This window comes from Kryptolebias marmoratus, linkage group LG14, assembly GCF_001649575.2.
Source record: "Kryptolebias marmoratus isolate JLee-2015 linkage group LG14, ASM164957v2, whole genome shotgun sequence".
Taxonomy (NCBI): domain Eukaryota; kingdom Metazoa; phylum Chordata; class Actinopteri; order Cyprinodontiformes; family Rivulidae; genus Kryptolebias; species Kryptolebias marmoratus.
Genome location: NC_051443.1, coordinates 20611710 through 20633950, shown reverse-complemented (window position 1 = coordinate 20633950; position 22241 = coordinate 20611710). Strand labels below are relative to the sequence as shown.

The following is a 22241-nucleotide window of genomic DNA, read 5'->3' as shown; positions in this document are numbered from 1 at the left end:
ATAACAGGGATCACCAGGAGCCCCTCTGTTGATGTGCAGTCTTCAGGGTCCTGCAGTGTTCTGCTGCAGCGACTGCGAGAAAATAAAAGGACAGCAAAACTTCTTTGTTGCTTTCAGCACTCCCAGCAAGGTGACACTATTACGGCAGTCATTTGCTAATATGCACACCACATCAAACCACCGGGACACCAAAGAGGCAGTCCTGCAGGAACTTTCTGTTGGGAACATATCTGCGCTCACCGATCAAAGCTATCAATAACTGCAACCGTATAATTTCTCAGGCTACTTAAAGACTACTGTTGTTCCGGAAATGTTCTGCTGTCAGTCAACCTGCCCCGGTCAGCCGTGTTTATTCTGCTGCGGATTGACAGATAACTAGATGGGATGTCAGATGTGTCCAAACAAAAGCCGAAGCCCTTGTAAACGGAAGCTCCAGACACCTGAGCAAAGCTTTCCAACCACCCTCTGTAATCCTAATGTGAAATCCCAGTAAGACAAAGAAATCAATGTTCTTTTTTTTATTTATTTTTTTCTTCTTCTTCTGGTGTGTGGCAACTGAGTGTAAGCGCTGACACTGTAAATTGCAATTTATAGGATATTTGTTGCTCTGTTGTTAATTGGGGGGCATCTCGGCTGCATGTGGCTCATTACAGTTTCAAAAATCAATGTCTGATTACGCCTCCTAACACACACACACACACCAACAAAAGCACATTTAAAGTAAATGCCAATGCACAGTTCAATAGCTCAAAATTAGCCACTGCTTTAACAATGGAAATGAGACGATGTATTTACATCAAGGCGGAGCGAGAGGTTTTTATTGTGCCCAAAGGAATGATGCAACACCGGAGTGCTACCGTGGCAACGAGTGCTGCTCTCCTCAAAGGACTGACCGCTTCAGTCTTAGAGGGCAAAAAACAAATTAAGTTAAAACACCAAAAACCTTCGACCGATACCAATAACTTCTTTTCGACATATTTACGGTCACCTTAAGCCCATTTTGAGTGACGGCATAAGGTCGCTACACAAACACAACAAACTCTTTCATGCGGTTTCTGTTTGCTCACCTATACAGACATCAATCTTGCCCTTGATAGCAGCTTCGTGTAGCGGCGTGTAGTTCCAGTTGTCTCGAGCATTTGGGTCAGCGCCTTGACACAGGAGGGAGGACACCACCTGAAACAAGATTCACAACATCCCTATTTATTTCTTTAAAAAAAAAATTTTCCTAAAGTTAGACTCCTTTTTCACTGGTGGACAACATTTTGAAGTCTTGAGAAAATGTTTGTAAGAACAAACCATAAAAAAATATATATATAATAATACTAATAGTTACATAAAAGTTGCATTTTGTGCAAATCAGAGACAAAAGTCCAGGATGTGACTGTTAAATCGCTTAACAAAAGATGTGGGAGGTAATGAGTTAGTGACTTTAGTAATGATTTTAAAACATTTGATTTGTGTATAAATTTCCAGTGATAAACATGGTGCTAATTGTATTAGCTTTTCTACAGTATTTTCAATAGTTAGTTAGCATCTATGCTAATTGTTGTTTTTTTAAGGGTTTGTTTGCATATGTTACTGGGCACTTTTTATTAGGCATAAAATATACATAAATGAGTGTTTTTTTTTTAAATAAGTCATAGCTATTTAAGTTTAAACATAATTAAAATGCATTAATAATCATTTTATAACTGCATCGCAGCCTTCTGAACTGTAACTGAATCAAATCATGAGATGCCCAAAAAGTCCCACCCCAACCTTCAAGAAAAGCCACATCACTAGTAATGTTTCATGTTTATTTCTCTTAGTGAGATATTGAAAACTGATTGTACTTTCTCTGAAAGAAAAGGGGGAAAAAACAGCAACAAAAAACTCTCTGTGACCAGGCACACCAAATGTGTCATAAAGACATTTTTGAATACTGTTTTTTTTTCCACATTTCAACCTTTTAAATCCTTCATCTTATCGTGCTGCCACTAAACTTTTATTATCAATATAAGCTAAAACACAAAAAAATCATTAAAAAAAAAAAAAACACGTGACAAATGACTGCTTCCAAAGTTCAGCTGTGCAGCATCTGAACAACTCCTTCGAGTTTGCTTCGTTTCATCGATGAAAGTGCTGATAATCACTGAAATCACACAGAGGCATTTCTACAAAACCCTTTCTGAGCGGGTTGCTCTGAAGTGCTGCCCAGCCAGACGGCGGCAGGTACATGATGTCAGTGGGACTTTAAGGGAGAGCTCCAACAAACTCCTGAAAGCCTTTAAAAGACCAGAAACTACACGTCCGTTCGATCCCTGTGGTTAAGACCCAGGAAGACAAGAAGCATCGCTGCATCCGTCACAGACAATCAATAACATCAGCTTGTTAACGTATGAGCAGAATATCAAAGGGGGAGCGAGAGTAAATGTTCAGACCCGTTACAGTGTGATCTTTACAGCTTACAGGCCTGACTTCTACAGTCCAACAGGAGAATCCACGGCTCAGCATCAGTTTCCTAAATCATCAAACCTAGCGTAACTGAAGGACTTGCCATCTTCTCTGCCTTACGTTTTATTATTTGCAGGAGTATTAAACGATTAAAGGATTTAGGAGCTCGAGCTGACCTCAGAATGACCGAAGGAGCAGGCGTTGTGGAGCGGGATCAGGCCCCCGTCGTCCCGAGCGTGCACGTTCGCGCCCGTCTGAAGCAGGTGGTCCACCACGTCTTTCCGACCAAAACCTGAAACAAAAGCAGATTGAGTAAATACTTTAATACTTCCGCTGTATCTTCAGCTTTGGGATTTGATACGCTGTTTTCATTTTAAGGATTTACTTTTTTCTTTTTTGCAAAAACAATTAGTTTCGTCTCTTCTAGAGGCAGACATGTTCAACTATGTTGAGGATTTAAAGGCACTCATTGCAAACTGGGAAATCAAACATAAACCGGTTATCCTGAGCTGTATAAAATGGTGCAGTTTGAAAGAGTTCACTCTAGATATGCAAATCTGACATGCGGGTATGCACTCAATGTAAACAAGGCACTTTTATCTGCATACTTTACTCAACAAACCTGCATACCATTAAATGTAAAATGTTTGCATTCTCTATCTCAAATGGCTCTTCTACGGACATCAACCAGCGTTGACATATTTTCAGTCACTTCAGCTGTTTGCGTAAACAAACATACGTGGCAGACGGCATTATAATTATTGTATTTAAGGGTAAATTAATAATCAATGTAAGGAAAAATATTGTGCAGGTTTTATGGATTTTTTTTGTTTGGTTGGTTTTTGGACTGGTCTTTATGACACTGAAATGAGTACCTTTAAGGAGGGGCAGATTTAAAAGAAACGTGAATGCTGTTTAAATGTTTGTTGTCTTTAATTGGTTTAATAAAAAGCATACATTAAAGTCGAGTGGATTTTTTTTTTTTAAGAGAGTGGCTGTTTTCCTCCTCATTGATCCATAACCATATACCCTTCTGCATATGAGCACTTTTGTCTGCACGTCATTTCATAAATCCCATCTAGACAATTTACCTGCTGCAGAACAAACTGCTTTAACAGGCCAACTTTATGCCTCACTAAAGATTTTAAAACTGTAAAAGTATGAAAGGGAAGTGGAACTACATTGGATAACAAAAATTAAAACGGGTAGATTTTCATGAAATAGTATCGGCATAAGATTTGTAAAAAAATCAGGCCAATCTAAAGTTTAGGCTTAAAAAATGCAAATAGTGTTTGACTTAATTGCATCACTTTTTTTCCTTATTTACCTAACACTGTTTAAATTAAATGTTGTTCTAAGATTTTATAATCACCTGCAACTAGTGTTTGTCTGCTCCATGAGCCCTTTTTAGCTCTCAGACTCCACAGTTTGAAACATGCACAGATTAGTTTAAAAAATGTGACTTTTGTTGCTTTTACCTGCAGCAAAATGCAGAGGTGTTGATTTGCGTCCAGCCATGTCTTTGGCGTTCACATTCACCGCATCCACGAGCTTCTTCACCCTGGAAACGTCCCCGTTCCGACAGGCTTCGAACAGCTCCCTGAAGGCTCCGTTAGCACCGCCGCCGTCGCCGCCGTCGCCGCTGCCACCGCCCGGGTTACCGCCACCAGAGTCGGGCGTAGAGCCGGGGCTAGACTCGCTCCCCTCCGTGGTGGTCGGGGAGCTAGCGCTGCTACTTCCGCTGCTGCTGCTGGACGTGAGGGCCAAAGCTGGGGAGGTGGTGCTGCTGCTGCTGGTGGTGGTGGTGGTGGTGGGAGAGGAAGGCGCTGCCTCACCGTCAGGGAGGCTTTCCATTCCTACAGCTCCGTGGGGAAGCGCGGCGGCATCTTCAGCAGGAGCCGGGGGAGAACCTGGCGGGGTGACGGGCAGAGAGGCCCCGCGGGGTGGGGAGGACAGCAGGGAGCTCGGCTGCTGCTGCTGCTGAGAGGAGCGACGAGGCGTCGCCATTTTCACAACACAACAGTCCCCACTAGCAACAAAAACACTGCTGACAATTTCCTGTTAGGAAAACCCAACTTCCGGTCAGGTTTACTGGGATCACAGCTGCTGGACTGAAATTCCAAAATGTTTAACTTAAATATCAAAATGCATTTATTTATAAAAAATATATATATTAGCAGAGGATCACACAAACTACAAGTATGTCCCAAATGGATATTTAACGCTGTTTTTTCTATCACTTTTATTTGATTTATTTTGAATAAGTAAAAGTTGATTGATTACTAAACAACATTACATAAAGGCATTTAAAAACAACACCAACCTACAAATAAAAAAAAACACTTTCATTCAGATATTACAGGAGTTAAGAGTTCCTATGACCCACTGCACTGATTTATTTATTAATTCTTTCATTTAATTATTAATAATACAGTGGCCTACTGTGCGAAAGACTTGAATGGTCCCTCGTTTCTTTATAATTTCCTTCCAATCAAAATCCACAGCCTTTCAGAAGGAGTTTCAGGGCTTATTTTCTTTCTTTTTCTTTTGGTTAAGTTACTTACCTGAAACCTATGCAGCTAATTCAATGGATGAACCAGTGTTGTGACACATAACAGACAACAGTGGAAAAATAAAAATAAATTGGAACTTCGTGGACTTTTTTTACTCACAGCCTGTCACAAAAACAGCATTTCTTTACATTTCTTTAGTTGGACCTTTGAAAAATAGCAAAGATAACACATTTTGCCAGACAAAAAATAGTATCTCAGCACCAACAAGATGATTTCCAGAAAGCCATCAGCCAAAAAACTTGGCATACAGTAGATGATCAGGAGGTGATGCATTTGTCAGGTCCAGTGTCAGGTCTTTGTGTTTTTAAGCACACACTGCATAATATGCTGTCATGGCTGAAAACAGTAACCCAACAGAAAATGAGTGGAAAAGCAGTCCAGGTCTAAAGAAAGACACTGAAGAATCTAGACGAAGCCCAGAGAACTACAAATTAGAACTACTTTAAAATACTGTAAGAAATTCCTGCTCCTTATAAGTAAAATTATATAAATATGGGAATTTTTGAAAACATTTACAGAGTACAGCACTGATAGTTATTTCCACATTAAACAGTCGCAGTTTACTGATTTTATGACGAAAATTACTGAATGTGAAAAAACATGAATGTTAAAATGAATAAATTTTGCTGATAAAGGTCCCTCACAAATGTATAAAACAAAAGGTAGCTGCTGATAGTGGTGAACATCATCTTAACCCCAGTTGTTTTAAGATTTTTTAAAAAATACATTTAAAACCTTTTACCCATTATTTACATAAATAAGTGGATTAGTTTTAGCTCAGAGGGCTCTGTTCAAGTGTCAAATGTTTTAGCTGAGAACAATACTGACCCCTAGTGGTGGAATTATGGTAGACAGATTCTGAAAATAATTGTAAAATTGATGATTTTGAAATAAAAGTAAATTAATTGCTATCTCAAAGTCTGACATCATATACGCCTTAAAAAGTTTGGAAATCTAAGCAACCAGTATCTTTTTGGATATAACGCGTTCAAGCAAACTAATTTACCACTGAAGCTATAGTTTTTCTTCATAGAGCAACGTGCTGATGCTGCAGCAGAAAGAGACCGAAATATAAAAACGAGAACACCCCAAAGATGGAAGAAAACTCCAGAAAGAAATCTCCAATCTGAGACACACACAAAATTAAACAAGCTGTTATAAAAATCACAGCTAATGTTCGAGAGGATACAATACAATAGAAGTTGCGTTCAGAGAGGAATGAGTTGCAAATAAAATGCTCCTGTCGTTACACAAATTGGCCACCAGGTGGTAGCAATAACACGACAAGAGAGCCTTTTGAGGTTTTGTAACAGTATTTGTAATCTTATCTTTATGAATGAGCCATGTTTTCTCACATTTGAAGTTACTAAATGAAACAAGAATGTAAGATTAAAATCTTAGTGGTTCAGCCTAAATTGAGTTCACCTTTCTAGAGCATCAGAACTATAAAAGAAATAATTTAATCCATTTATAAGCCAACAGCGTGTCTTTGCATTTCTTATAAATATTTCAGGAATCAGTTTGATCTATGTGGGTAACATCTTGTGGTTTTGTATATTTTGTTAAAAGAGAGCATAAAAGTTGAATTGATGTATAAAGCTGTTTCAGCAGCATGGGAACGATGAACAGGTTTGGAATCTGGTTGTGCTTCATCAGTCGTAACCAACAACTACATAAATATATCAATGTCACGCAGCAGGGTTGTGACACAAATAACACAAAAGAGAAAAGCCACTGAGGTCATTTGTTTATTTTCAAAGACAGGCCATGTAATCAATATAAATTATCAACATTAATTATTAAAATAACTGCTTTAACACTTTGAAAGTCTAGTCTACAATTTAGGGTATTATGCAAAACTTTGAAACTGACTGTAATTTAATTACACTTTGCTTCAAAGGAGCCAGACTTTCTTGTGATCTATTAAAGTTGACCTAATCAGCAGTTATTCAAGCTTTCTTTGTTGCTTTTTGACTTTTTTTGCCCAGTTCTGTTATTTGAAACAACCTTGAGCAATGAGTGCTTAAAAACAGGTAAAATAGACAAGTGGAAGTCAAAAAAGAAGTGTCACTCAGGCCTAAAAGCAACTATTCACAGCAGATAAACAGTGTCTGAAAGTCCTGTCTATAAGTTACAAAGAGCTAGCCAGGATCTGAGAGATACGTCCTCTTTTAGTTGATCATCTGTGATGAGTTTTCAGCTAATGTTGGTGCTAAAAATCCTATTTTCGGCCTGTCAAACTGTGTTATTTTTGTGACAAGCTGAAAACAAAGTGCTGAAGATCCAATTTAAAACAGGCTCTTGGCTAAATTGTCTGTTACATCTTCGACACAACACAACATGCCCAAATGATTCATAGGTCTGAAGTATGTGTGTTACACAAATAAAAAAACTTTCTCTGAAAATGGCTGGAATAAAACTGAATGAAAAACACAGCCAAAGTAGAAAGAAAACATTTAAAAGGCCTTTAGCAATTCTGAAAAGTTACTGATCAAGACCAAAAGATTACAAGAAACTACGACTCCTCAAGGGAAATATAAAGAAATGAGGGATGCCTGAATACTTTTGCACACATACTGTAAGTGAAGAAAGAATAAAAACAACATTCAGTAAAATGATATATGTTTACAAATTAATCTAGCTAAGAGAAGCTTTAAAAGTCAATCCACTTAAATGTAAACATCCTCAGAAAGTGAAACTGTTTCCAGATCCATTAGAATTCATCCCCCATCCCTCCATAAGATAATCTTCATCCATTAGGCTTGATGGTTTGTCTAATCGAGACATTTGATGCCCCAAAATGCAACATGGACCACAGTAGTCGTGACACTGAAACATTCTGGACCTCTAAGCTAATTCGCTGTGAGCCGCAGTGGATCCTCAGTGAGTTTCAGGTCAAACTTCAAACACAGTGACAGTTGAGTTGTGACACACAGCAGTAGATTTAGCTCAAAAATGTGTCAAAACATTGTGTTGTCAAGGGATGATCACGATGATTATGCAAAATCAATCTGGTTGGTCAGCATACCTGTCATTCCTCTTCCTGTTGCTTTTCAGGGTGACAAATTAAGCACACTGAGTTCTTGGACAACAACAACAAATATATATATATAAACAACTTAAATGACTTTAAGAGAATTTTACTTTATAGTTTGAATGTTGCACAGGCTGGGGAACTTTTTTGTACATAAGTTGTAATTTGTACATTGTACAAGTTGCAATAAAGACACAATGAAGCATTTTTCACTAAATTAGTGAGAATCCCTTGATGAGATTTGCTCAAATAAAAGTGTAAAGGTTTGTATTTTATTGTCCCCTGGAATATAAAACTAAAAACTGTGAAACTGAACCTGTTCACTTGATATATAATGGCCAAGCTTGAGTCCCTCTCATCTCAGCTGCTTTCAAAAGAGTCGGTCAGGTTTGCGACTTTGAGTATCAATAAAGTGCAAAATAAAGGACATTTTATTTGTGAAAAGTCCCCTTTCTTTATCCCTCTGACCTGAGAGGGACTGTGAGCGGCAGCCATCCCAAAAGAACAAGACAGGAAGGTGTAAAGAGGCGCGAAAGATGGTGGAGCACAAATGTGTTCAAGTTATTCTGAAAAAAAAAATCTCGTACAACTACATTTTTTTCTGTGACTAGTTCAGCCATGGTGGCTTTTCACAAACCAAAACCACAACAATCACCGAGCTTGTCAGTTTCTAATGAAGTTCTCAGTGTGGGTTTTGGATAACATTTAAAACAAAGCTTATAATGAAGCTGTTGAAACTAGGAAAGTGTTTACTTTACTACATTAGGTTAAACAATAAAACAGCACTGCAGTTGTTTATCATATTCATGATCTTTCCTGGCCAAATCGCTCCCTTTTAAAACAAAAGTCATCCTCAACTTCTCTGATATTAGGATGAGATGCTGTTAAAATATAAACGGTAAATAATAATAATAATAATTGTTCTGTTGTGTACATATTTGCCAAGGATGTATGTGATTTGTTTGTGATTTTTTATTTGGTCTACAAATAGACTGGTCTTTTTGAATCATTTTTTTTTTATTAGTTTAATCTATTCCAAAGCAAAATTTTGTAACTAACACCCCCTTTTTATTTAGCTGCAAGAATCAAATGTGGGTTCAAAGGTAAACACAGTGTCACTGAATGATTGGCAACAGTTCAAAACCAAAACAAGTTGACCGGGTTTTTAAACCTTCTTTCTTTCTTTCTTTCTTTCTTTCTTTCTTTCTTTCTTTCTTTCTTTCTTTCTTTCTTTCTTCTTTATCAGATTTCACACATTTGAAAAAAAAAAAAAACAGGTCTCCTGAAACTGCTTTTTTCTCGTGTAGGCATGTAAAGGATGAAAGGGCCCCGCCCGCCAGCGCGCAGCGCGCCACACCTGTCCATTTGGAGACAAACTGGAAAGTCGGAACGCTCCCGTTCCTCCTCCTTATCAAGTTTCAGTTGGTTTTAAGAAGCATCTGTTTACTTGTCAGGAGCCACTCGCTTCTGTTTGTTTGGCCACGCAGCATCCGCAGGAGCAGCAGCAATCATGCCGAACGACTTCGCGCGGTTCTTCCAGAGGGAGAGAGACACGCAATGGGTCCGGAGATCCTTGCGCACTCCGGGCATCCTGATCTTCGGGATGGTTTTGGCCCCTTGCGGATGGATCCTGAACCTGACCAGCACCGTGGCCCCAAACTGGAGGACCCTCCGAAATTTCCAAGACCGACCAGCTGATGCTGTCATCGAACAAGGGATCTGGGACGTGTGTTTAACCGACACAGCCGGCACACAAGATAGGTGCGAGCTGCCGGACACCACGTACTTCAACGACAACCAAGTGGTGGAGGTGGCCCGAGGGATGATGCTCGGCTCCCTCATTGTGACCCTGATCGGTCTGGGTGTCGCCATCCCGGCGGTGCGCTGCTGGAAGGAGAACCCGCTGTGGATCGTCTCCGCCATCGCCGGGATTCTGCTCTTCTGCTCCGGCGTCCTGGCCATCATTCCCATCTCCTGGTACAACCACATCATCGGCAACGTCACGTCACAGTACAAAGTGCCAGGACTGGACGTGCGCGTGGGCTACTGCATCATCCTGGGCTACATCGGCGGGATCTTCGAGGTCCTGGGCGGCATCGTCATGGTGATCGGGATCGGGCGCTGCTGCGGAGGCAGGAACCGGGGCGAGAGGCGACTGGAGGACGAGGTCAACCGCCAGCACCGGCGCCATCACCAGCACCAGCCCAATCCCGAGCCGAGGCGCACGGACGTGCCGAGCCTGAGCCGGACCAGGAGCAGCGCTGCCAACAGCGTGCCCTACTCCAAGGACTCCCTGGACGATGATGATGTGTCCTTCCCCAGGGCCAAGACCCCCGGGGGCCAGTCCGGAAACAGCTCGTTCAACGGCAGACCCTATGATGCAGACCTATGATCTGAGAAGGCGCGGGGAGGGGGACCTTTGCAAAGAGATCAAACGAAAGTAAAGAACATTATAAAAGTATTGTAGTAATAAGTTAGAACCTAAATACCACAAAGTACAAAAGAGCGGGGGAGGGAAAGGGCAGTTGAATGCCTTAAAGAGTGCGTTTTTTTATCTTTTAAATGAGAAACAGAAAGAACTGATGAATGAAGAACTGTGTTTTATGTACATGTTAAATCATTGATGAAAACAGTTTAAAAAGCCTTTTTAAAAAAAGTTGATTTAATTAGTTTTTGTTGTCTGTTAGGATACTGGAATGATGTTGAACTCACCTTGTAAATATCTTTGAGAAAGGTTTTACATTTTATTATTTCTCGTTTAACATTTGTCAATGTACACCTCTTTTGTTTGTTTCTTTTTCTGTTTGTGTTTATGCACTTTACAATGAAGGGCAGTTCTTACAGTCTCACTGTTTAAAGAAGCAAGTCACCCATGTCTTACCAGTCGTTCTGTAGGTCTTTCTATTAAATGTGCACTGTTTCTTGACTGAGTCTCTTTTGTTTGATATGAAAAAAACAAAACAAAACAAGTTTGATAGAAATTTAACTCATCAGAAGCAATGCAAACAAGCACAATCACATTTGAACATGGGTGGAGTGTCTGCCTGCCTGCAGGTACAGCTATGAATTTACATATCTGTGATGATACTGACTGAATAACAACGTTAGAAAAGTTTTAACAATATAGCCGAATATTGTTATGGTGTTCTGATAGGAACAGGTAAAACTTAAGTCTTTGGACAAACAGACTTAGGTTATTTTTATATTTTCCTGTTTCACCTGGATCATCATCTCAACCTCTTAAGTATACAGAAAATGTAGTCGGACCTGTTTGAGAGGCTGGGCTCTTTCTGCATCCTGCACAACAACATTGTCTTTTATGTTTAAACAAGGAGTAAAGGTGAGGTACCGGGTTCGTCTTTTGTCTTTAAATTGGTTTGAAAGACGTTGCAATGCAGTTCTCCCTGCATGACCTGATTACAATCGAGGTGAGTCAGATTCAGAAGTAACGTGTATTTTTAAGCACTTACTTTTAAAGCATTACTTGTGACTGTTTTTCCACTGCATTTCCCACAGTATTATTTCTACACCATGGCTCTTGGGCTTTGTATTCTGAGCCACTCTTGTGGTCTTTATATGCTTCAGGTTGTCAGCTTATTGAAATACAGAATAAACCTTCACCTCAGTTTGAGATCTAGATGTTTTTCTTTCTAGGTTTCTCCCTCAGTTCATGTCTCCAACCTTTTTTTTTCTCAAAGTTTGCATCATCTCCCAGTCCCCATTTCAGCAAACAATCCTCACAGATTGACGCTTCCACCACCGTGTTTGTACATGGATGGTATTGTTGAGGCTGTTGGAAATTCTGACCTGTCGTAGTGCATTAATTTTCTGTTGTGTTGTTCTTCTATTTTCACCAAGGTCAGAGGTCAGTTGGATGAAGCCAACTGGTGGTTCTACAGTTTGCCCACATAAAAATTATGAATACCTTTGTGCTTTGGGGAATTAAAGTGATCTTGTAACATTTACCCAGATCAGTTAGTTCCAAATAACATGACTTGCTGATCTGTATGCAGTTCTTTCAGTTTCATGACTTTTGTAAAATTCAGAACAATTAATAAATTGGATAATAGTGAACTGATGGGATGTTTCTAGCAGTAAACATGTTTTTAGTGAACCAATATAAAGTGCTTGTTGATCTTCACCACTGTCATATTTAGTCTTTAAACATGCATGTAAGAAGTCATCAGGAGTTATTTTCAGCTTGTTATAATTAGCTTATATTGTGAAAGATTTAAAAGAACTAAGAATCAGTGACCACAATCATGTTGCCAGAACTTGAAATGCCCTAGTTTTAGCTTCAGAAGAACTACCTCCTACATTTATGGATCCCACAAGCTTTGCAAAAGATCCAACTTTCCTTAGATAGTCCAGCATCTAACCATTCTTTCCACACTGAGACAGTGGCCAAAATCAACCATGTGCCTTTAAAAAAAACGATAGAAATCTTCTTAGTAGCATAAAATGTACTTTCAGTTGCATGATTCCTCACTATTAAACGTATCACATATAGAAGAGGGAGTTCCTTTTCAGCAGCATTTTTATGTTCCAGCTCATTCTGCCATAAAGTCAAAAACAAAGTGGACTAATTCTTAGGAAAAGGTGTTGACATGATGTCACCTCGATGCGGTTCCCTTTCTGTGAAGAAACATACCTGCAGTTAGTTGTTTTTTTTATTTGCATAACTTTAAGTCTGGTATTTCCAGCTCACTGGTTTCAGGAAAACTCAGAAAACCTTGTCTGATATCATCTTGTCAACAAGATAAGAATCAAACAGGCTGCATGAAGAGAAAAAAAACGGACTAAGAAGTTTTTGTTTCGTCTGAGTAACAAACAAGAACCTGAAGCGGAGATTGAACTCAGTTAAAAAGAACTATAGTTGTAGTGTTCTATGTAATATTAAAAAGATGTATAAATGCATAAGAAGTAGAATACTAACACTTACTTATCCAGCAAACACCTGTAAAATCTCAATTAGTTTGCATAGTGAAAGAAACAAAACAGAGGCAATAAAATGCTTTTTAAAAATTCAAATATATGAGCACTTTTAGGAGAGACTGAAAATCATTGTGGTACATTTTATTTGACTATTTAACATAAACAAGGTTACAGTGTTTACATATAAAGGTGAAATAAATGCTGCTAACTGTGCATATAGATAAATGTGGTAAAGCATTTCTACTTTTGTTTAAACAAATGACAGTTAAAACAAACTGTAAACATCTATGAAAAGCAGGGGATATTATAGAGTAACACTTGTCTTAAGTAAAAAATATCAGGATGATTTTGTAAAGAAAAATACAGTTAAATTATTATGTGTCAAACTGTATTATAGAAAACAAGTTTATTAAAAAAAACACAGATGTTTAAAATAAAGAAAAATAGCATGTGTTGTACTCTTGTAAGCTGACAGTACCTATTTCTCCTGTGATCAGTAGGATACATTTGGTAATCTAAGACAAAATTTGTCACTTTTGTCAAACTTATCAAATGTGAGAACAAATCTGTCAGCGTTTTGCTGATTTAAAGAAAGCAATGGTAAGCAAATATTTAATCTCGACTCAATACTTTTGCTCGACACCCACAGACCATCAGTGTAGAAATAAAGCGAGTATTTATACATCTACTCAACACAATCAAACTAAATTTTAAGATTTACTAAAGCCTCAGTGAGGCAGGATAACAAAACAAGCTCCATTATCCTGTTTGTGATTAACTGGTGATAGATTTAAACCATAAAAACATTTCAGTCATTTATGTAAAACAATAAGTAGAAAACGTATTACGGGCTGACTTGTATAAACACTGTGAAGCTTTGATTTTCAGTTAAATGTTTTATGTAATTCATAAAAAAAATTGCTAAAAATTAAAGGCATTTGGTGTGCAAGCTGGGACTCTCAAATCATCTTGAAAGAAAAGTGTTCATGCTCGGTCTAAATCTTAGCCCACTATTTTCTGAACTTTTAGATTCAGATTCATGATGCTGTAAACTGTTTCCAATCTCAGATTGCACCCTGCTTCTGAAATAGAAGGAGGAGCAGGTTTTTTTTCCAGCAAACAAAACCCCTAATATCATCAGTGGTTTATTGGTGATCAGGGCATAAAAAAGAACCAGAACTGCCTTTAAAATCTTCAAAAGGGTTCTTAAGAAGTTAGCTGCTGAGGAGCAACAGTGCATTTTGATTTATATTCTATTAAATTTAGAAAAAAAACCAAACACTTTCTTTGTAAAATCATCATAAAAATAAAATGAACATAAAATGTGCTTGAAAATTGTCTTACTCCAAAAAAAATTAAAAAGAAAATGATAAACAATGTCTTTTCATTACACCGATGCGCATGCTTTTTCCTGCAATAAAAAAACTTGTGCATTTGCAGAATTGCGCTAAACAGTCTTTTGGATACAATGAATGTGAAAGGAAGTCTATTTGGACCACAGAATGACAGAACCTGATACGTGTTGTCGCATTCAAGTGACAACCATGACTGTCAGAATGTTTTCAGCAGAAACTTAGTCACTGTGCATGTTTGTTTACTCAGTACATAACGCTATGTTGTTTACTACTAAAACCCTATAACCCACTGGGCCAAATCATTCTTATTAAAATGTCTTAAAAACACAAAATTACTCATCTACATTAGAATAAAATAGAAAGGATATTTGACATATTATATACATATTGATTCTGCTGTTCCCCTTTTTTGGGGTTTGTGCAAAAGTTTGCCAGGAGGAACTGAAGGTGCCATCAGGGTGTTGCTTTCAGGTGGATGAAAAAAAATGGACTCGTCAGCCAAGGCGTCAGTAAAGTCTTTGCTTCTCTAAAGATGCTGCAGCAAAAGTTATAAAACGGCAGTCGGTGATAACAGTTAACGTTAACTGTTGGGTAAGGAAACAGATGTGCTTTCTTTGTGTGAGGTTCAAACTCAAACAAGCTTCAGAGGCAGCGTCATTGTCCAAAATGTCTTTGTTGACCTGGACAGGAAAGAGACAAATTTAACTCAGTGTTTTAAATACTAATGCGTTTCTGTTGTTAACTTTTAAAATGCACAGAAGTACACGCTTAACTAGGTCATCATTTCACTTTAGTTCACCAGAATAGATCTGAATACACATTTTAATAAGCACACAGTATTTATTTCTCACCCAGAACAATGTGGCTGTTCTGTGTAAAGCAGTTATATTGTTCCCTTTTTTAAGAATCCGAACAGTAAAAAATGGTGAAGTGCAATGCAGTGAGCAAAACTGGTCACAAGGTAGACATTATTTAAATGTCTTTTATGGAGATACAGATAAGAGAGAAAAAAAGCCCAAAATTTAGTATTTTATCCAAATCAGGAGCAACAGCTTGTGTGGGTGTGGATCCACTGATTCCCGGTGTCCGACTCGACAAATGTTGGTTCAGAACCACTAAGTGCCCCTGTCCTAAAGTCAGAATCCGCAGAGTTTTAATTAATAACGATAAAAATGTGCGTGAGATCCACAACGTTTAATCCTTCATTGAGTTTTTATGTTTTGAGAGGGCGTGGCCAACAGCAGCTTATTTGCATAACAGTGACGTAGCCCTAAAATTGCTCATTCTGAAATTAGCTCAAAACAAGCAGTATCTGAGATATCTGGGAACACTGACATGTTCAAAGAAGCATAATAGGTCCCCTTTAAAGGTTCAGTGGTAAAATCCAAACAAACTGCATGAACAAAAAGGAAAACCTGTTTTCCAATATTAGAAGTATTTCTGATTAAATGTCTCCAGCCTCATGCTTACCTCAGATGTGTTTGAGATCTGCCCTCTTTAAACAGCAATGTTGTAGCCATGTTTGGCAGCCAGGTTTCTTCTGTTGACAAAACACAAAAATACATTGTTTGTGTGTATATCTCACTGTTTTAGATTTTATGCTGCACCAGCTGGATGAAATCAAAGTCACTGTATTAAAAAAATGGACATGATAGTCTGAAACATGAAGCCAATGAGAAGTTTCTTTTGAGTGCAATACCACTGATGACCATCCTCTCTTTCTTTAGCAGATTTAATAAAAAAAAGGAGCGATTTCTCTCATAAAACACAATTTTGTTTTCCTCTAGTCGTCATGGGAAACTCAAATGTATATAATTCAAGATTACTTTGTTTGGAAAGAAACAACTTGGATTGAAATACCACTGTTTGAGTTCAAATGAGCTCAAATTCAGGCGCTGAACCTGAAAGAAGTTTGTAGCTCAAGATTAAGGCTTCAGTTCATGATCTATAGTTACTAAATGTGACAATTCTTCATAAACAAGGCTGAAAGACGCAATCCCTCTTACAAAATTCTGTCAACGGTGTCAGTAGAAAAAAACATTCTTAAAAATTGTTAGCATGTAATGACTTCTTATAAGAAAAGAAAAAAGTGTCATTCCTGAACACTACATTTATCAAAAATCACACCCACAATAATCCATCCATCCTCTTTTTCTGCAGCTTCTTTCATAGAGTTTTGTTTAACACGTTATACTTCTGGGATCTCTACGTACCTCTGATTCTTCTTTTGTCTCTGCCGCAGTTTAGCGATGACAAAAGCGAGGATCACCAGCCCGATGATGACCACCAACACGCTGATGGTCAGCGGTAAACTTAGTGCCCCATTGACCGTGTCGTTGCAGGAATCTCCCGTGTAGCCCAGATCACAGTCGCACACATAAGTGGCGCCGCCCTCTAGGGAAGGCACACAATCACCATGGCTGTTGCACTGAGTGTCGTGGCAGGTGGGCAGGCTGTAGTCGATGCCTCTTGGTTGTACTGGCAGAACAGACGTTTCCATCGCAGAACAAAAATACTAAATGCTTAGTGGGGGAGGAGTGAAAAGTGGAATAAAAGAGAAACAAGGAAGATGAATTCGTAAGAAAAGACACACCCTAAAACACAAGAAAGAAACATGAGAAAGAAGAAACAAGTGAACCAGATATCCTGAGGGTGGATTAGGTCATTTCTATTTTGTATTATCGTAAATAACGTTTTATTACAAACTTGATAGATCAGAGTGAAACTTGCTTGAAACTTCATAACCTTTCATTGATGAACAACTGAACTCTGACAAACATGGTATTAACAAAAAAAATCTGTTAAAAATATGTCTATGTTGTCAGTCTGAGCACTTTGCAAAGGTCTCGTATCTGGTTGCATCCACCTTACAGGAACTTGTAGTCATGTTTGAACAAGTAACAGCTAAAACAAAAGTAGTGAGATCTGATCAGATTACAACTGGGCCAGTGTTTAATGGGAAAATGTATTAATTTACTCTATTTAAAGTTAATGTTTTTAATCTTTTTAAACTACAAAATGGTTCATATTTCACAAACCATAATTCCTGTTAGCCATACAATATCAAAGCAAAAATATTTTAATATTCCTGAAAAATGTAAGCAGTGCAACTAAATCTGTTTTGCATGGGATATCCTGAGAAAAAAAAAGAGAATTCTAAGTATCTTGTCAGACCATGTGGTGCCCTACCCTTAAACATATTTTACTTTTAAATCATCACATACAAATGACTGAGGAAGCTTAACAGCTTGACCTTCACAACACTTGTGTTACAGAAATTAAAAAAGGCATAAACAGATTTATAAAATGGCAAAAAAATCAAGAATCGTTTTGTGAACTTTTGAGTCGTAAATGAGGTCAACAGTAGTGTGCCCAATTGGATTCATGCTGTTTAACACACAATCTAAACTGCGAAAAAGAGTGTTGAAACAACTATAATTCAGTGAAAATGCAGTCTGTGATTCAATCACTTGAAACATAAAAAGGATTTTTTCAGTGAAAATGTGTCGTTAAAGACATTGTTCTACTTGTCAGCTCGGGTTGAGCTCCTGCTTCAAAGCAGTCGACACACGAGACACCACAGCAACATGTCACAAGTAAATCAAATCATATATATACTCACAGACGGAAAGAACCCAAGACGAACAGAACTACACGAGCTGGAGCTTTGATTACTGTTGAAGGGTCGTCTGCTGTAAAGATTCTAGACCTTTCAAGTTCTTCTTTCAGTGTGGGAATCTGCAAAAAGGGAGGAGAGAAGAGGAAGAAAACTGAAACCTGTGAATACCTGCCTGTTTTTTTTCCCCTCGCAAACAAGCACCTAAAGTCACCTCCTCCCTCTCTTTTATCTTTACGTGAGCAGTCTCACACACACACGAACACTCCTGCACTCAATAAATATCCCTGACAGGGTTGTAGTAATTTCTTTGATATTTCACAAGGTTAACGCCGCCTCATCATATGATTCGGTTATTTGTTGACTCACAAAATACAACTCTGGAGAATCGCTGAGAAGAATACATTATGTGTGGCACTGCTGATGCAATTTTATTAAAAGGTTTGGTGCTGAATTTACAAGACAAACGAGAAACAATTAAATATTTAATTTAGCTGAAAAACAGCACTATAGGTGTGTTTGGGAGATTAGGAGGCAGTGGGAGGAGCAGGCAAGTCGGAGCAAGGCTCACCAGGCAATCCATGACAAACCTGACATGTCTGTGCACACACATTGAAATATTCATTGTGCAACTCCAGAAAGGCATTATGCCATACAAAACATAGCAACAAAATTTAAATAGAACTGGGTTTAAATGTCAAATGTCAAACACATAAAACCCATTTACCCACTCATTGTTTTCAATGTTGTTTTCTCCCTTTCCTGCATGTTTTACAGTTACATACATGTTGCTTTCTACTGTAAGTGCTCATTGATGAAGTCCAAACACAAATTAGCCAGCACAAATCACAGTTATTACCCTGTGGTTATTGCAACAAGGATGCTCAAAGTTTCAGCAGCAACTGTGTCTCCTTTGGTCAGACAAGGACCGGTTCATAACCTTTTTTCTGTTTTTAACCCCACATCCCTTGAGAAACTTGGATCATTTTATCCTATTTTGTGGAGGGTCACAAAACACTGCAACATAATTGGAAACAGTCACATCATATAAAAGCCTTCAGCACTTCTGAGCCAAAAGGAATACTCTAAGCTAGAAGTAAAAGCAGAAAATAAATTTTACAAAAGAAACGAAGGCTGTAATCTTGCTTTGCATCAAAACAATCTTCTTTTACAATGAGTGCATAATGTAGTTTTTACATTTTTGTAATTTTTTGTATAATGTAATTTTTTTTGTTAACTTTTGTTTTGGCAAGAGAGGAACTCTGATATCTACAAGGTGCAAAGAGTAGAATATTTCCAGGTGTTTAATCATAATGTCCTATAGGGTATGAAGCTCAGAGGTGACCTCACTGAAGACTTGATCAGACTGCAGGGCCCAAATATTTATTCTAGCCTGCAAACCCCCTGTTAAATTATTAACTGTACAACATTGCATACCTACAGTAAATACTGTTTCATGACTGAAAGTTTATTTATTTTTATTTTTTTAAGAAGTGATAGGTATAATCTAACAAAAAAGGCTGAGTTGTAAAGTAATACTTGTGGAAAGAAAGCCTAAATCATATTGTATACCGGCACATTTACTTGCAACTTGAGCAAAAACAAGCAGGCATAATGGAAATACATGTGTTTGGACGACAGTACAATCACACAAAATAAAAGTTAGATTACCACCAGTATAATTAGACATAAAACAACTAATAAAGCCTTCAAGCCCATCAACTGTTCAACCAATTCAAGATTTTCCAAATGAAAGGTTCCCACAAATAAAGTGTAAGTCATTTTAAAGACTTTGAAGTACCAACCTTGGTTCCTTTCTTGCTAAGTTTGATGAGAAAATCGACACCAGTCTCAGTAAACATGTAGCTCAAGCAGCACCCATATCAAGTTATCTCCAAACATAAAAGCTACTTTGGCTCTGTTCCAGGGTAAAAAACAAACTAAACATCTGAGTAACACCACTAAACAAGTGTCCAGATAAACAGAAGTTAATGCTGAGAATAAGGTTTTGATGTGGCTTCTCCATGTGCCTTGCTGGTGAGTTTCTCCCCTGGAACAGGTGGTTCTCATTAAAGGCGAAGTAACTGCTGCTCCTTGTGCAACAAATACCTCTAACAGAATAAACACATTGGTATGTGCGTCTGCAGACTTATAGAAGCTGATATATAAACCCTTACAAAATAAACACATGGATTAACCATGTTTTTCCACATGTGATTGCATGTGAAAAATTATGTGACCTTTTGAAAATGTTCCAAAATCGCATGGAAGATATGTGCAAAACATGTTACAAGTGTTAATTTAACATGTTTTCACATGTGAAATATGTGATTTATATAGTGTATTTAAAGTTAATGCCGTTTTTGTTCCGAGTTCACATGGGAAAAGTGTGAAACGTGTTACAAATCATGTCACACGTTAATTTAACATGTTTTCAGAAACAGTTTGGGAAAACCAGGCCAATATTTTTATTGCATGTTAAGCTAAGCCTTCAAGTATTTCCCATAAAGTTCTTTTATTAGTTTTTTAAGAACTTGAATTTGTTGCCCAATGTCAGCTGAATACAGCCTTCACTTTAGTCTTTTAAGACAATTCAATTAATTTTTCATTAGAACTAAAGTTTTTTTTTTTTCACAACTTGGCCTAATTAATGTTGGATGATGATTATATCATATTTGTTGGAAATTGTTGTAACTTTTCAAAATTGAAGGACTGAGCCACAAATAATCATCAGGTTGAAAGAAATGTTTTAGACTGCATGTTTGCTTTTCCAGGCTTCTGTATGAGGTGGAGCCCCATGGATTAAGGGCACTTATTGATTGTTGAGGCTTAGTAAATGCTCACAGACTACTTCTGTGCTTCAAAAACTGGTTTTCATTTTAGGGAAAGACTTAACAGTCAAAATGTCTTGAACAAACTTGAGACTTCGGTCATTTTACTTTCATAGGGTATGTTCTATTAGAAGAGCAGAAAGAAAATGCTTAAAAAGTATTTTGGTGGTGCAGTTCTTGAATTTTGAATACTTTTGATTTAATAAATAAGTCACATGAATATTTTCTGTTTCTATTTGCAGCTTTCAGAAATTGTTGTGTGTTGATCATCTTTAGGTTAGTAGGAATCCACCAACTTTGCCAAGTATAAACACCTACTAATTAACGTACCAGCAGATGAACACATTGACATGAGTTTCTTTAGGGCAGAAACAAAAATATGATACAGCAGTTTGTTCCTGCTTTGCTACATTGCACTGCCGTGATGCCAGCTCAATCAGGTGATCTCCTTTGGTGCTTTCATGTTGCATTTAGTGATTAAAAGCGATACTGTCTATTGTCTTTCTAACAGACAGGTACTTGTACAAGGAAATTTGCCTATGATAAATATGAACCAGAAAACAGAAGAGGAATCATTGTGACACAATGAGTTTGTGACATAATGAACACAAACAGAAGTTGGAGCGTTTGGACCAAATTTCATTAAACAGATGGACATCTAAAATATTCACTGACAGAAAACAGATGAACTGCTAACACTTTTTAAAAAGCTTAGACATAAGTATACAGACTGTCACTACAGCCAAATTAGTGAGATATACACAAATGTATTAAAAATGTCACACGAGTATGTTCAGACAATAGCAGCTACTATGTGAAAGTTTCTGCTGCAATTCTAATTGTGAAAAATACAACTGTAGACTTAGAGTATGCCAAATTGTTAAGTGAACTTTTGAGTCAAGGCTTTTTAATAATTCTTAAAAATATTTCCTACAAGCCAAGAGTTTTTAATCCAGATGTTATGCTGATGGAACTGTTATATTTACTTATAAAACCTAATAAATCTTATCAGTTACTTAGATTACAAGCATGTCTTATGAGCTATCACTATTGCCTTAGATTGTTGGACATTTCCTCACTCTGCTTTTGTCTTTACTCTCTACACTCCATGTTTGCATTTACAATGACTGCTGCCATTAATTTTATTTTTATTCCAAAAGAAACTACACCTTGGACCAAATGCCACCATCTCCTTCCTGTCCTTTCAAGCCACAGCCAACAGAGTCAGATGGCTGCTTGCCCTGAACCTGGTTCTGCCAGATGCCTCTTCCTGTTGAAAGGGAGTCATTTTCCCCCCACAGTTGCCAGTGTGCTGCTCAGGATGGGGGATTGATTCAAACTGATGATTTGACAGTCTGCCATCTTCCTTATATAACTTACTAATTGGCATTTCGTAGAGCATTGCATGTTAAATTGTTGTATTATGATAGGAATGAATTGACTGATCTCAGTCAGATTTAG

At 37.8% G+C, this 22241-nt stretch overlaps 2 protein-coding genes and 1 long non-coding RNA gene across 6 annotated transcripts in view; 1 reads left to right on the top strand and 2 right to left on the bottom strand.

Moving 5' to 3' along the window:
- The window catches only part of LOC108232644 (poly [ADP-ribose] polymerase tankyrase-1), a 77663-nt gene extending 73192 nt beyond the window's left edge, over nt 1-4471 (bottom strand). Inside the window, exons 1-3 of the mRNA XM_017410561.2 lie at nt 3915-4471; nt 2613-2728; nt 1068-1176 (exon numbers count right to left, since the gene is read on the bottom strand). Coding sequence (XP_017266050.1) covers nt 1068-1176; nt 2613-2728; nt 3915-4443 — 754 coding nt within the window. The 5' untranslated portion in view covers nt 4444-4471. The remainder of the gene's footprint in view (nt 1-1067; nt 1177-2612; nt 2729-3914) is intronic.
- A 5005-nt stretch (nt 4472-9476) lies between these two features.
- On the top strand, nt 9477-10969 carry cldn23a (claudin 23a). Its single transcript, XM_017410562.3, has one exon. It carries the CDS (start codon nt 9554-9556, stop codon nt 10433-10435), a length of 882 nt encoding a protein of 293 aa, XP_017266051.1. The 5' UTR covers nt 9477-9553; the 3' UTR covers nt 10436-10969.
- A 2134-nt stretch (nt 10970-13103) lies between these two features.
- On the bottom strand, nt 13104-19945 carry LOC108232647. 4 transcript variants are annotated; one of them, XR_001808463.3, is made up of 5 exons: nt 19755-19945; nt 17956-18071; nt 16547-16927; nt 15804-15873; nt 13104-15013 (listed from the first exon to the last, which is right to left on the bottom strand). It is a non-coding gene; the product is annotated as an uncharacterized LOC108232647 (long non-coding RNA). The 4 variants fall into 4 exon arrangements; XR_001808464.3 differs by having other exon boundaries at nt 16547-16855; nt 19755-19923; XR_005234010.1 differs by lacking the exon at nt 19755-19945 and having other exon boundaries at nt 17956-18163.
- Between the last annotated feature and the right edge of the window lie 2296 nt (nt 19946-22241).

Coding starts and splice junctions, on each gene's coding strand:
- cldn23a (XM_017410562.3), top strand. CDS start 9,554: ATGCCGAACGACTTCGCGCGGTTCTTCCAGAGGGAGAGAGACACGCAA.